The 10604-nt window shown below is 36.9% G+C and overlaps 2 protein-coding genes across 4 annotated transcripts; one reads left to right on the plus strand and one right to left on the minus strand.

The window, feature by feature from the left end:
* On the plus strand, positions 1 to 4453 carry LOC113348321 (probable serine incorporator). 2 transcript variants are annotated; one of them, XM_026592042.1, is made up of 13 exons: positions 4 to 243; positions 1058 to 1336; positions 1507 to 1580; positions 1755 to 1914; positions 2012 to 2036; positions 2128 to 2217; positions 2312 to 2483; positions 2707 to 2780; positions 2969 to 3038; positions 3260 to 3331; positions 3410 to 3543; positions 3775 to 3848; positions 3978 to 4453. In XM_026592042.1, the coding sequence occupies exons 2-13, from the start codon at positions 1159 to 1161 to the stop codon at positions 4037 to 4039; spliced, it is 1185 nt and encodes a 394-aa protein (XP_026447827.1). In that variant the 5' UTR covers positions 4 to 243; positions 1058 to 1158; the 3' UTR covers positions 4040 to 4453. The 2 variants fall into 2 exon arrangements, 1 of the variants encoding a protein (XP_026447827.1); XR_003359566.1 differs by lacking the exon at positions 3978 to 4453 and having other exon boundaries at positions 1 to 243; positions 3415 to 3543; positions 3775 to 3795.
* On the minus strand, positions 3608 to 5849 carry LOC113348322 (guanine nucleotide-binding protein subunit gamma 1-like). Of its 2 annotated transcripts, XM_026592043.1 has the most exons (5): positions 5526 to 5849; positions 4880 to 4932; positions 4736 to 4780; positions 4519 to 4644; positions 3608 to 3906 (listed from the first exon to the last, which is right to left on the minus strand). In XM_026592043.1, exons 1-4 carry the CDS (start codon positions 5643 to 5645, stop codon positions 4557 to 4559), a joined length of 306 nt encoding a protein of 101 aa, XP_026447828.1. In that variant the 5' UTR covers positions 5646 to 5849; the 3' UTR covers positions 3608 to 3906; positions 4519 to 4556. The 2 variants fall into 2 exon arrangements, with proteins under 2 accessions (XP_026447828.1, XP_026447829.1); XM_026592044.1 differs by lacking the exon at positions 3608 to 3906 and having other exon boundaries at positions 4258 to 4644.
* Between the last annotated feature and the right edge of the window lie 4755 nt (positions 5850 to 10604).

Genomic DNA, 10604 nt, shown 5'->3' on the forward strand with positions numbered 1-10604 from the left:
GTAAATATAAAGCAAGGAAGAAATGAAAAAACTAAAGGAAAAAGGAATAGGAATACACCAACACACTCAAACTAAATATCTCTTTCTCTCAATTCTTCTCACATCTTCTTCTTCCATTAACAAACATAGATATCAATACAAGAAAATAAAGAAAACTAGCTTCAATACCAAGTTTTTGTTTCGTCGCTTAGATCCAGAGCTATGAAGCTTATTGATTAGGACCTATACTTTCGTATATAAGAGGTAAGTTTGTGCTTCTTAGAAATCTTTCTTTATTTTTCCTCTGTATTCAATAGTTGATTCTATTGATCTGTATATCTTCCTTCTTTTCTTGGATATAATCTTTCATAAATTTGCGATGCATTTCTAGTTTTCTACTTAGTGTGACAGATCAGGAAAATGAAACCCCTTAATAGTGTGGCATTTTACCATTTTTTTTTTATCAAATAAACATAATTTTGTCGGTACGAAATTGATAATTATGGCTTCTAACAATGAATTAGGGGGTTTGAACTCTGTATTTAAGATCAACCCTTTTATTACTAGTACTTGTAGTAATTATCAAGTGCGCGCATATGATTTTCTCTAAAGAAAAGAATAGAAAGAAATGATACAGAGAGAGCTACTTAGTAACTGTATGCATCCAAGGAAAGCACTCCAGAGACATCAAAAAAAAGAAGAGGAAACACCAATTACTCTAGTGATCATGGTGTCGGATAGGCACTAAGTAAGAAAATGTACATGGGGTCTGACAAAGATGCATGGAGTGGGATAAACCGCATTATGTGCGTTTTCAGCTCTAGCTCCGTGGTCCAAATATTTCCACTGAGTAAATCAAACTCAATTAAGCTGAGCAAAGTCATATATATGTTCCCAGTTTACTAGCATATTTAAGTATCTAAGTTCATTCCAGTCTTGCCAATTGAATCTTAATTCCCATTTTAATTGCTCATCTAATTGAAGGGTCTAGCTCCGAATCATTTTATACATATATATTCATGTAATTCTACCACATCCTTTTCTTAAATTGGTCATGTTGTTGTATTTTCTTTGGCAGATCGGTGATGCTCATGAATGAAATGTAATTTTGTTGGTTTCTTGTTTCTCCCTGGCCTATTTATGACTGTTCTGAGGTACTAAAGGGAAAAGAGAAGAAATATGGTTTGTTGTACCGAAAGATGCATCAAGTTTACAGAGGATTCATGGTTTAATCAATTCTGTATTGGGGCCAATCCATGGATGGCTCGATACATTTACGGTTTTATATTTCTTATCATCAACCTATTGGCTTGGGGCGTTCGGGACTATGGCCACGGTGCACTAACAGAGATGGAAAGTAAGCAATTCATTCATTATTTTTTTTCTTTTTTGGGGGGATATTTTTTCATATGTTATCAGCAAACTTATTACATATAGGCTATAGCAGATTGTAAGCGGCAACAGAGTTTGACAGCATGCATTTTAAATTTCTTTCGCATTGGAGTTCATTATTTGCATGTTTTGTAGGATTCAAAGGATGCAAAGGAGGTAAATATTGTTTGGGAACTGAAGGAGTGCTACGGGTGAGCCTCGGTTGCTTCGTATCCTTTTTGACTACCCTGATATATCACTGTTGCTGCAGTTACAAATTTTGGGATGCATTTGTTTGGTCCGGCTTACCCTTATGTAGATATCTAGTGCCTGAATTTATGGAATCAATGTCCATAACAAAAAACACAAGATTGCTTTTGCTTGTCTCAACTCAAATGCGCTAGATATTCTATTTCATTATGTTTCTAACAACTGCTGGAACATCAAAGTTACATGTTCGAAGAGATTCATGGCACTCTGGATGGTGGTCTGCTAAAATCTTCCTTTGCATTGGTTTGCTTGTTCTCCCTTTCTTTCTCCCAAGTACCCTCATTCAACTCTATGGTTAGTTCCAGACCCCTATTTTTTTTTTCATTTTCCTTCAGTTAGCTGTTTTCTTCATTTTTGAGGATTTTAACTCTATGTACCTTTGGTATTGCAGGGGATATAGCACATTTCGGTGCAGGGTACGTACTGATTCTTACTTAGTTCATAATGTAGCTTCTTCATCTGTTATTGTTGAGTTTCTAATTCGTTTTCTTTCTAATTCATTTTCAGGGTGTTTCTTTTGATTCAGCTGATAAGTGTAATCAGTTTCATTACATGGTTGAATGATTGTTGTCAATCAGACAAGTATGCAAAGAAATGGTAAGATCCTTCTTCTTGAACAATTTTGGCAAAAAGCACCAAAAATTTGTACTCTTATACCTGGAGCTAATCGATTTGAAGATTTGCACTGCAGCCGAATCCAAGTAGCGTTGGTTTCATTTACCTCATATATTTCTTGCCTGTGCGGGATCATTTTGATGTATATATGGTATGCACCTCAGCCGGACTGTTTTATCAACATCTTCTTCATCACCTGGACATTGGTTCTTCTCCAACTCATGACCTGTGTTTCTGTCCACCCAAAAGTAAGTACAGTTAGCCGTCATGTTTGTCATTGAAACAGTTGAAAATGGATGGATAGAAAATTAAAGGGGTGAAACATAATAATGTTGCTCTTCTTGATAGGCTCCTACTTCTTGCAAGTAGGTGCCAGTTACAGGGAGCTGCGCAATTATGGTGCACTGGTGCTTGCATTACCCTTGTTAGTTCCATGGATGTTGACAATTGATATTCTTTTCTTTTGAACAGATTAATGGTGGATTCTTGACTCCAGGATTGATGGGTCTTTATGTGGTATTCATCTGTTGGTGCGCCATCAGAAGGTAAAATCTTGCACTAGTAGTCTGGATATTTATAAGATGGTGAAAAGGGGCTTAACTACTCAGATCCCTCCAATTATTTCCAAGGCTCACTGCAAACTACGGTTAAAATCTGGGTTGATTCCTCCAACTCCAATAAAGGCAGCTTCCACGTTCGTATTACTCAAACATTCTTATCCTTTTGTTTGCAGCGAACCAGCAACAGATAGGTGCAACAGAAAGGCAGAAGTTGCAGCAAAGGCAGACTGGCTATCCATCATTGTAATGTTTTAGTCTGCTATTTAAAAATAAAACGGATGACCTTTTGCTACTTCTAAGTTTTCCTTCTCAGTTATTATTGAAAACAAATTTGGATGTGTTTATTTCACACCGGAAGCTGTTTAACGTTCTTACGGCGCTTTCATAAGCTTTTACTTAATTGCACGCTGTATAAGATTATTTTGTTCATGTTAATCGATTCCTAATGAGGACCCTTTTCGCAGAGCTTCGTTATTGCGGTAATTGCAATGGTTATAGCAACATTCTCAACCGGGATAGATTCCAAATCATTTCAGGTATGTCCCTCATTCAATAGTTTCGGCACACTAATAAAACTCCTTTTTACTGCAAACACATGACAACAACTTCTGCAGTTCAGGAAGGATGAGAAACAAGATGAAAATGATGTTCCATATGGATATGGGTTTTTCCATTTCGTGTTTTCTGTTGGAGCTATGTACTTCTCCATGCTATTGATTGGCTGGAATTCTCATCACACCATGCAAAAGTAAGTTTATATTTAGGTAGAATCAAAACTATAGTCAGTGACTGAAAACTAAACATATGTTTTCTTTCTAGCTGTATTATGCACACTAGCGAAAGGATTGTTTTCTGATTTCGCATTTTATGTTTAATCCCAAGCAGAAAATGTACTCATCTTAGCAAGAAATGCCGGGGAATCATATGCACAACCTGTGATAAACATTCATCTGAGCGAACATTTTATTTTTCCTTGCAGGTGGACGATAGATGTAGGTTGGACGAGTGCTTGGGTCAGGATCGTGAATGAATGGCTCGCAGCTTGTGTTTACAGTAAGTCAAAATCACTCCATGTAACTGCTTGTTCTTCTTTCTTAGAAACAGAATAATCCTATATGAAAAATTACAACAAATTAGACAATATGCACTCATCAGCTGCCGTCACATCATGTTGTTTTGCAGTTTGGATGTTGGTTGCTCCTCTTGTTTGGAAGCAGAGGCAGACAGGTGATAATTCTATATGAAAAAAAGAACTCCAAAAGGACCAAAACCACAATTTATTATTCATAATCCTCACGAAACAACAGAAAGAATCAGTTGATAAGCTATATATCTGAGCAATCCAGCATCCTGGGTTTCTCTGTAAACTTACACGGGTGAAAAAGGCACCCCATAATGTATAGTTGGAGTTTCCGGCCGAGAACAGCAGGTAAACAAGCTAGAGAGCAATGACATATATTCAGATCTAAAGGTTCTTCAGAACATTTATGAGACGAGGTCGTTTCTTGTTTTTCACATACAGTTACGAAGTCGGAAGAAGTATATCATATAATTCTTTCTTCTAATCTTTGCAATAATAACCTCAAGACGGAATGTAACAGTTTAGTTTTGAGAAGGGCAGCGAGTCAGTTCACAAGACTGGCACGGTACGTTATATTCACAAATGAAAGGACCAAACTCTATGAAATCATACTGGCTCATCGTATGGTACTAACAAACTTACTGTGTAAAAGAATTTGTGAGAAGAATGTAAGAATGAATTCATCTGAAAAAACAGCATATGCAGCCTTGTTGCTTCCGAGGCCCTTCAAACCACCTATCCCAGGTTGGATCTATGGGGCTTTTTGTTCTGTCACATAAAGAACCTTTTATTAGTAAGATAGAGAATGTACACATATCATATTAAGCATGAAATGCAATAAAGGGCGAAAGATTCATACACTGGGAGTAGCGCATCAGGTCTAGTTCCTATGTTACGAAGCAGTCTGGTTCATATCAAACACACGATATAATATTAAAATCACAAATGCAGTAAAACAGATATAACCATTGTCGAACACACTAAATTGAATTATGACACTTACTCTGGTAAAACGTCGGAAACTTTATTTGTTCTTTCGAGTTCTTCAAGCTCTTTCTGAAATTACATTTCAAATTCACAAAAAGAAAAGTTACCACATAGAGTGATCCTTTATCCTAGGCATAGCATACCTAAAGTCTGCAAACACGCATTTAACACGAAATGATGACATTATTCTAACTTGGTTTCTTAGCTTCTACTAGACTCAAATGCAACGGACTCTGATTCAGTGACGGATGCAATGCTCAAAGGTAAAACAAAAGAAAAGATGCAGGACAAAAACTTTAGTCTCCTTTAATTCAAATGAACTAGTAAGCGCTAAGACATGTTCAACACTCAGAAGCCAACAACCAGCCATATAATTAAGCAAATGCCTCTTTCACAGACTTGATTTCAAAACTCCTCGCACCCTAATCCTATTGCCAATTAAGCGTCGCAAAGGCTCAGTTTAACCAATTCATACTTGTGACCTAAAATGAGGGTTCTCTGCCCGAAATAGGACATCAAATTCTCTCAGCCTCACATAAAGAGAACCCCATTCTTGATTCTTCTCCCCAAAATTTCAACTATGGACCCCAAAAATCTAAATTATAACCCTAACATTTTTTAGAAAAGAAAATAGACAGGGAATTAGGGAAGAACTCACTGACCTCTAGGAATCTAGTTTCTTGCTCAAGGCGTTTCAATTCAGCAACCACTCGATGTTTTCCTCTGGCATCAGATGAGATGATCACTGAAGTTGATGAAGCAGGTTCAGTCTCTGTTGCCATTTTCAGTATCTAAAAATTCCAATCTTTGAAAACAAAGATTCAAACAGATCTTATAACAACTTTAACAAAAAAACCATCATGAATCTTTGCACTAGAAGGTAATCAAGAAAAAATATGGATGTTTAATTTTGAGAGAAAAAAAAGGGAAGAAAAATAAAATGAAATTATCTTCTGTTTTGGATTTATGTAACAACAAATGGGTTGTTTATGTTCTGTCAGAAAGCTGTCTTTCCTTCCTTATAATTCCATTTTTAATTTAATACTTCCCCAAATTCTTCTTCCAACAGTTGTTGAGACTTTCTTTTCACACTACGAGGAATATTTGCATGTACAAGTACGCCACTAAAAGCGATGTGGCAAGGGGAACATGGTGCCATGAACTCACTCTTGAATAAGTCCATTTTAGTGCTGCTTATGGTTGACTTTTCTTTTGGGCTATTTTGACTGCGGGCCTCATCCACAAAGTCAGTTTCACTGTGCCCCCAGACCAGGAATCGTGATTTTTAGCCCCTCAAACCATGTCAAGATGGTGAAGTGTCAAAAACAAAAAAATTAGTCCCAAATAGTCGAAATTGCTTCTCGATTCTATTTGGTTGGGAGCTTGGAGCGAGGAGCAAAGAGTTTGGACTTGAAAATCGTCAAAACTCGGTCTAATACTGAAAACTCATTTATATACTACTACTCATGGGTCATACTTATACCTTATTAAAATTAAAAATTTAAAACTATAGGGTAATTAAGTGTATAACATTGTTATATTGAACCTATGTTTTAATCATGAATTTTTAGAGGTTCACCAAGTAGTTGGTGAGCAATATTCTTACATTGGCGTCAACCTTACTGGTAGCGTATTTGATCGTGGGAAAGGAGTTGAACATATGGAGAGGTATTCTTGCTTTGATGGTGATTATGAATGTTACTTTGATACAATTAATTCTTGTTTGATGTTTCTTAAGTCAATTTTACGGGAAAGTTACAACGGGAATTTGGTTCTTGAGCTGTTACAAAGACTTTTGCACCCATTTGAATTTCAGTTTCTGAATTCGTTGGGTCTTAGAAGTGTGGATGTTGCTGAATTTTCAGAGGGGAATAGATTTTTGTTTCTCTTATTGGTTAGAGTGATGAGCATTAAGAAGGCACATAAATGGTCTATTGAAGTGCTTGGTAGGAAGGGAGCAAAAATTTTATTCTTACAGCTACCATGTGAGTTGTTTGAAGTGATTGCAGTTCATTTTTTGTGCTTACATTTTGTCGTCAAGAGTAAGGGGAGTTCACATACAAGCAGATGAGTTATCTTGCCAACTGATTCGAGTCTTGAATTCAGACCTGGAGAGGATTCAGCTAGTGCTCTTGCATCTCCATGGTGTCAAGTGATATGTTAACATGGTTCTATGGTCGGAAGCTGCAATTCCATTATGTCTTATATCAAGGAAGCAGCTGTAACTATTGTCAGGAAAGTGTGTGTTTTGGTTATGCTCGTGAAAATCCCAATTAAAATTGAAGTGATGAAGTTGTTCGTAAGGGCTTTGCAAACCTGGACCCACCTTTGATCATTATCACTCAGCTCATGGTACCCAAGAAGAGGTTTCCAGTCGTGCCTTGGCTGAAATATGCAAGGGAGAGAAATGATGGGCAGTCGACAGATGGGCTTGGTATTGGAACTTTATGGGCCTCACAAGGATTTTTACTGGCGCTAAGAGTATTGGGCTTCTGTATAGGAGTGTGCGACAACAACTATAAGAATCAGGAAATCGTCCCATTAGTAGTTATTTAGGAACTATAATTTTGGGCATACCAAAATCTTCCAAGGCATACTGAATGAAGACAAAAAAGGTTGTGAAATAGCAAAATCAGATAACCCTTTAACCCAAATTTTTTTAATGGCAAATCCGCCCTTTACGTATTAGTGTTAATAATTTTGATTAGTGATTAAATATTTTGTTTAGTGATTAAAATAATTTTCAGAATTATAAGAGTTGTTTAGATGAAAAATTTGAGGAAAAAAAATCAAAGTTTTGGTTTGGTTAAGAAGGAGAGAAATAGAAGGAGAAAGTGAGAAAATTCTAATTCTTGATTCAATGGAGGATGATGAGGGTCATCATTCATCTAAAAAACCTAGGAAAATACATATCAACTACAACAATGATCCAGAAATGGCTGATTTCTTAGATTATGAGAATGATTTTACACCCACTCAAACTCAAGCTCAAACTCAAACACAAACTCAAGATGATGATTTTTATGAGCCAAATCCTGATGAAGAAGACATTGATGAGGAACCCAATGCTTCTAATACACAGGTACACTTATATCCTATACTTAATCTCACTTCTATAGCTCTCAATTATCAAACGTTAGGTTTTTTGAATCATGGTTCGGCGAAACATGTTGAGGTTCGGCTCACATCTATGAGCCGAATCTACCAATTGATGAACGGTTCGGCTTACTGAATCTGTTTACTGCATGCGCCGAACCTATAATTTCCAATTCCAACCCTTTTTCTAGACACTAGTTCGTCTTATATGAAAGTTTCATAGTAAGCCGAACAACATCCTGAATAGCCCGGAATAGAATCATTACTAATTCGGCTTACATATAAAATCGTATGTGCCGAACACAATTTTTTAATTTCTGGGTTGAAATATTGTTACTGGTTCAACACATATGGAGAATATCGTATCAGCCGAAACCTCTTATGTCCAAGGTTCGTCACATAATATGATTATCGTCTGAGCCGAACATGAATTTGTTAATTTTTGGGTTAAAATATTGTTCGTGGTTCGGCACATATTGAGGATATCGTATAAGCCGAAACCTGTAAATGTTTATAGTTCGACACATAATGTGATTATCGAATGCGCCGAACCTTGTTATTATATTCCCTTTCTAGTGTTTAACCTTGTGATATTCTTTGTAGATCGTGCTTGGACCCATGGAAAATCAACCTGATCCAGTAGACATAATTCACGAGGATACCAAGGATCACTAAAACATGAAATTGAGGAACATCAACCTGATCGTGCTTGAGGAACACCAATACTGGGTTACACCAATAATGATTTTTAAGGCTCGGCTTATAACTCAAATTATATAAAAAGCCGAACCTGAAGGACAAATGATTCGGCGCGTAACTAACATTAGAGGATAAGCCGAACTCTATAAATTCGACGCATAACTGTTAAGATATTCATTAAAACATGAAATTGAAGGTGTCCATAACCCAATCCCAGCACCATTAAAAACAAAGTTCAGCACCTAAAAGCAAAGGTGTTTGCAACACCATAAAAGTGTACTTAAAACTTAAGAAAAAGTGTACCATAAAAGGGGATTTAACCACGACCCCTCTTCTTAGTTTCACGACCACCTCTTCTTCCACCTTGGTCTTCATCTTCCGACGCATCATTACCGGGTTGGACGGTAGCACCACCTTGGCTTGTACCTTCACCAACTTGTCGAGACCTCTTAGTGGTAGGCCTTTGTTCGGGTTCCTCGGGTCCTTGTCCTTTGTTGATGATTGCATCCCACTTGTTGATGAGGTATTTTTGATCATCAACTTCTTCATCTTCAGCTATTCCTTCTTCTTGTCTTTCAATTCTTACTTGTTCAACTTCTTCTTCTAAAATTCCTCCTCTACCTCCCTCTCCCAATTTTTTCTTACCTCCTCCTCTAGGATCGGGAGTTTTAGAAGTAGAAGGTGTTACCTCCATCTTCTTCCTCTTTATAGATGCATTGGTCCTGACACAAGTATGAAAGTTATAAGACTAATTCGAACAACAAAGAGATTTGGAAAGCCAAAAACTTGTAAGAAAATAAGAAGGCTCGGCTTACCCGAAATAACACATATGAGCGGAATCATGTCTTGAAATTTTTATTAGCTTACACAGAGAGTGGATCGGTTCATACCACAAAACAATTATAAGCCGATCCTATATATTCGGATCACAACCAATACCGTCGAATAAGCCGAGTCTATGATTATGAACTCAAACATGTATTCGGCGCAACATGATATCATATAAATAAGCCGATCCTATACACTTGTAAAATTTATGAAATTTTAACAATGATATTCGGTGCAACCCTAATACTATCGAATAAGCCGAATCTAGACTTATGAATTGAAACCTTTATTCGGCGCAAAACTAATACAACCATACAAGACGATCCTAAGCACATGCAAAAATTCTGAAATTCAAACAACAATTATTCGGCACAAAACTAATACTACCATACAAGCCGATCCTACGCACATGCAAAATTTCTGAAATTCACAAAACGTATTCGGCACAAAACTAACACCATCGAATAAGCCGATCCTAAATATAAGTCTTTGTGTCACTCAGTTCGGCTCAAAACGGATTTCAGATATACGCCGAGCCGTTCATATGCATTTTCAGGGTTCAGTTTCAAGAACAGCTCGGCGCACATCTAAGATTTGTTTTGCGCTGAACCATACCCTGTAACCGCCGCAGAAACATGATTTTGACGAATTAAATCGACCAAACCAATCTAAAACATCAAATACGAGATGGGTTTGTAGAACTAACCTTCTTATTCTCATTTCCGGAGTTGGTTCTTCTTCAATCTCTTCTTCCGGTTGATTTTGTGGTTGATTTTGAGTTTGTTCTTCAATCTTTAAATCTTCTTCTTCTTCTTCTTCAATGGGTTGTTGAGTCGATCGATTTGAACGAGATACTGGCTTACGACGACCCATTATATAGATGAGTTTAATCGTCGACTAAATTTTCACGAATCGACGATTAAATTTCCGCGATGAAAGAAAAAGAAAGGGAAGGGTGAATGAGTTCGGCTGTGGAGAGGAAGAAGAAGAAGGTGAATGAAACTGATTTTAGGTGTAGTTGATTATAGGTTTTGTATTAGGGTTAGGGATAGATTAGTAGTAATTTAAAGGATTTAAGGGCATATAGGTAATTGAACCACCCCATAGGGTACCCCTTA

The sequence above is a fragment of the Papaver somniferum genome, chromosome 2 (assembly GCF_003573695.1).
Source record: "Papaver somniferum cultivar HN1 chromosome 2, ASM357369v1, whole genome shotgun sequence".
Taxonomy (NCBI): domain Eukaryota; kingdom Viridiplantae; phylum Streptophyta; class Magnoliopsida; order Ranunculales; family Papaveraceae; genus Papaver; species Papaver somniferum.

Coding starts and splice junctions, on each gene's coding strand:
- LOC113348322 (XM_026592043.1), bottom strand. CDS start 5,645: ATGGCAACAGAGACTGAACCTGCTTCATCAACTTCAGTGATCATCTCA. Junction 4,933..5,525: donor AAGAAACTAGATTCCTAGAG/GTCAGTGAGTTC, acceptor ATGTAATTTCAG/AAAGAGCTTGAAGAACTCGA. Junction 4,645..4,735: donor CCTGATGCGCTACTCCCAGT/GTATGAATCTTT, acceptor TTTATGTGACAG/AACAAAAAGCCCCATAGATC.
- LOC113348321 (XM_026592042.1), top strand. CDS start 1,159: ATGGTTTGTTGTACCGAAAGATGCATCAAGTTTACAGAGGATTCATGG. Junction 1,581..1,754: donor GGGTGAGCCTCGGTTGCTTC/GTATCCTTTTTG, acceptor CAAATGCGCTAG/ATATTCTATTTCATTATGTT. Junction 2,218..2,311: donor GACAAGTATGCAAAGAAATG/GTAAGATCCTTC, acceptor TTTGCACTGCAG/CCGAATCCAAGTAGCGTTGG.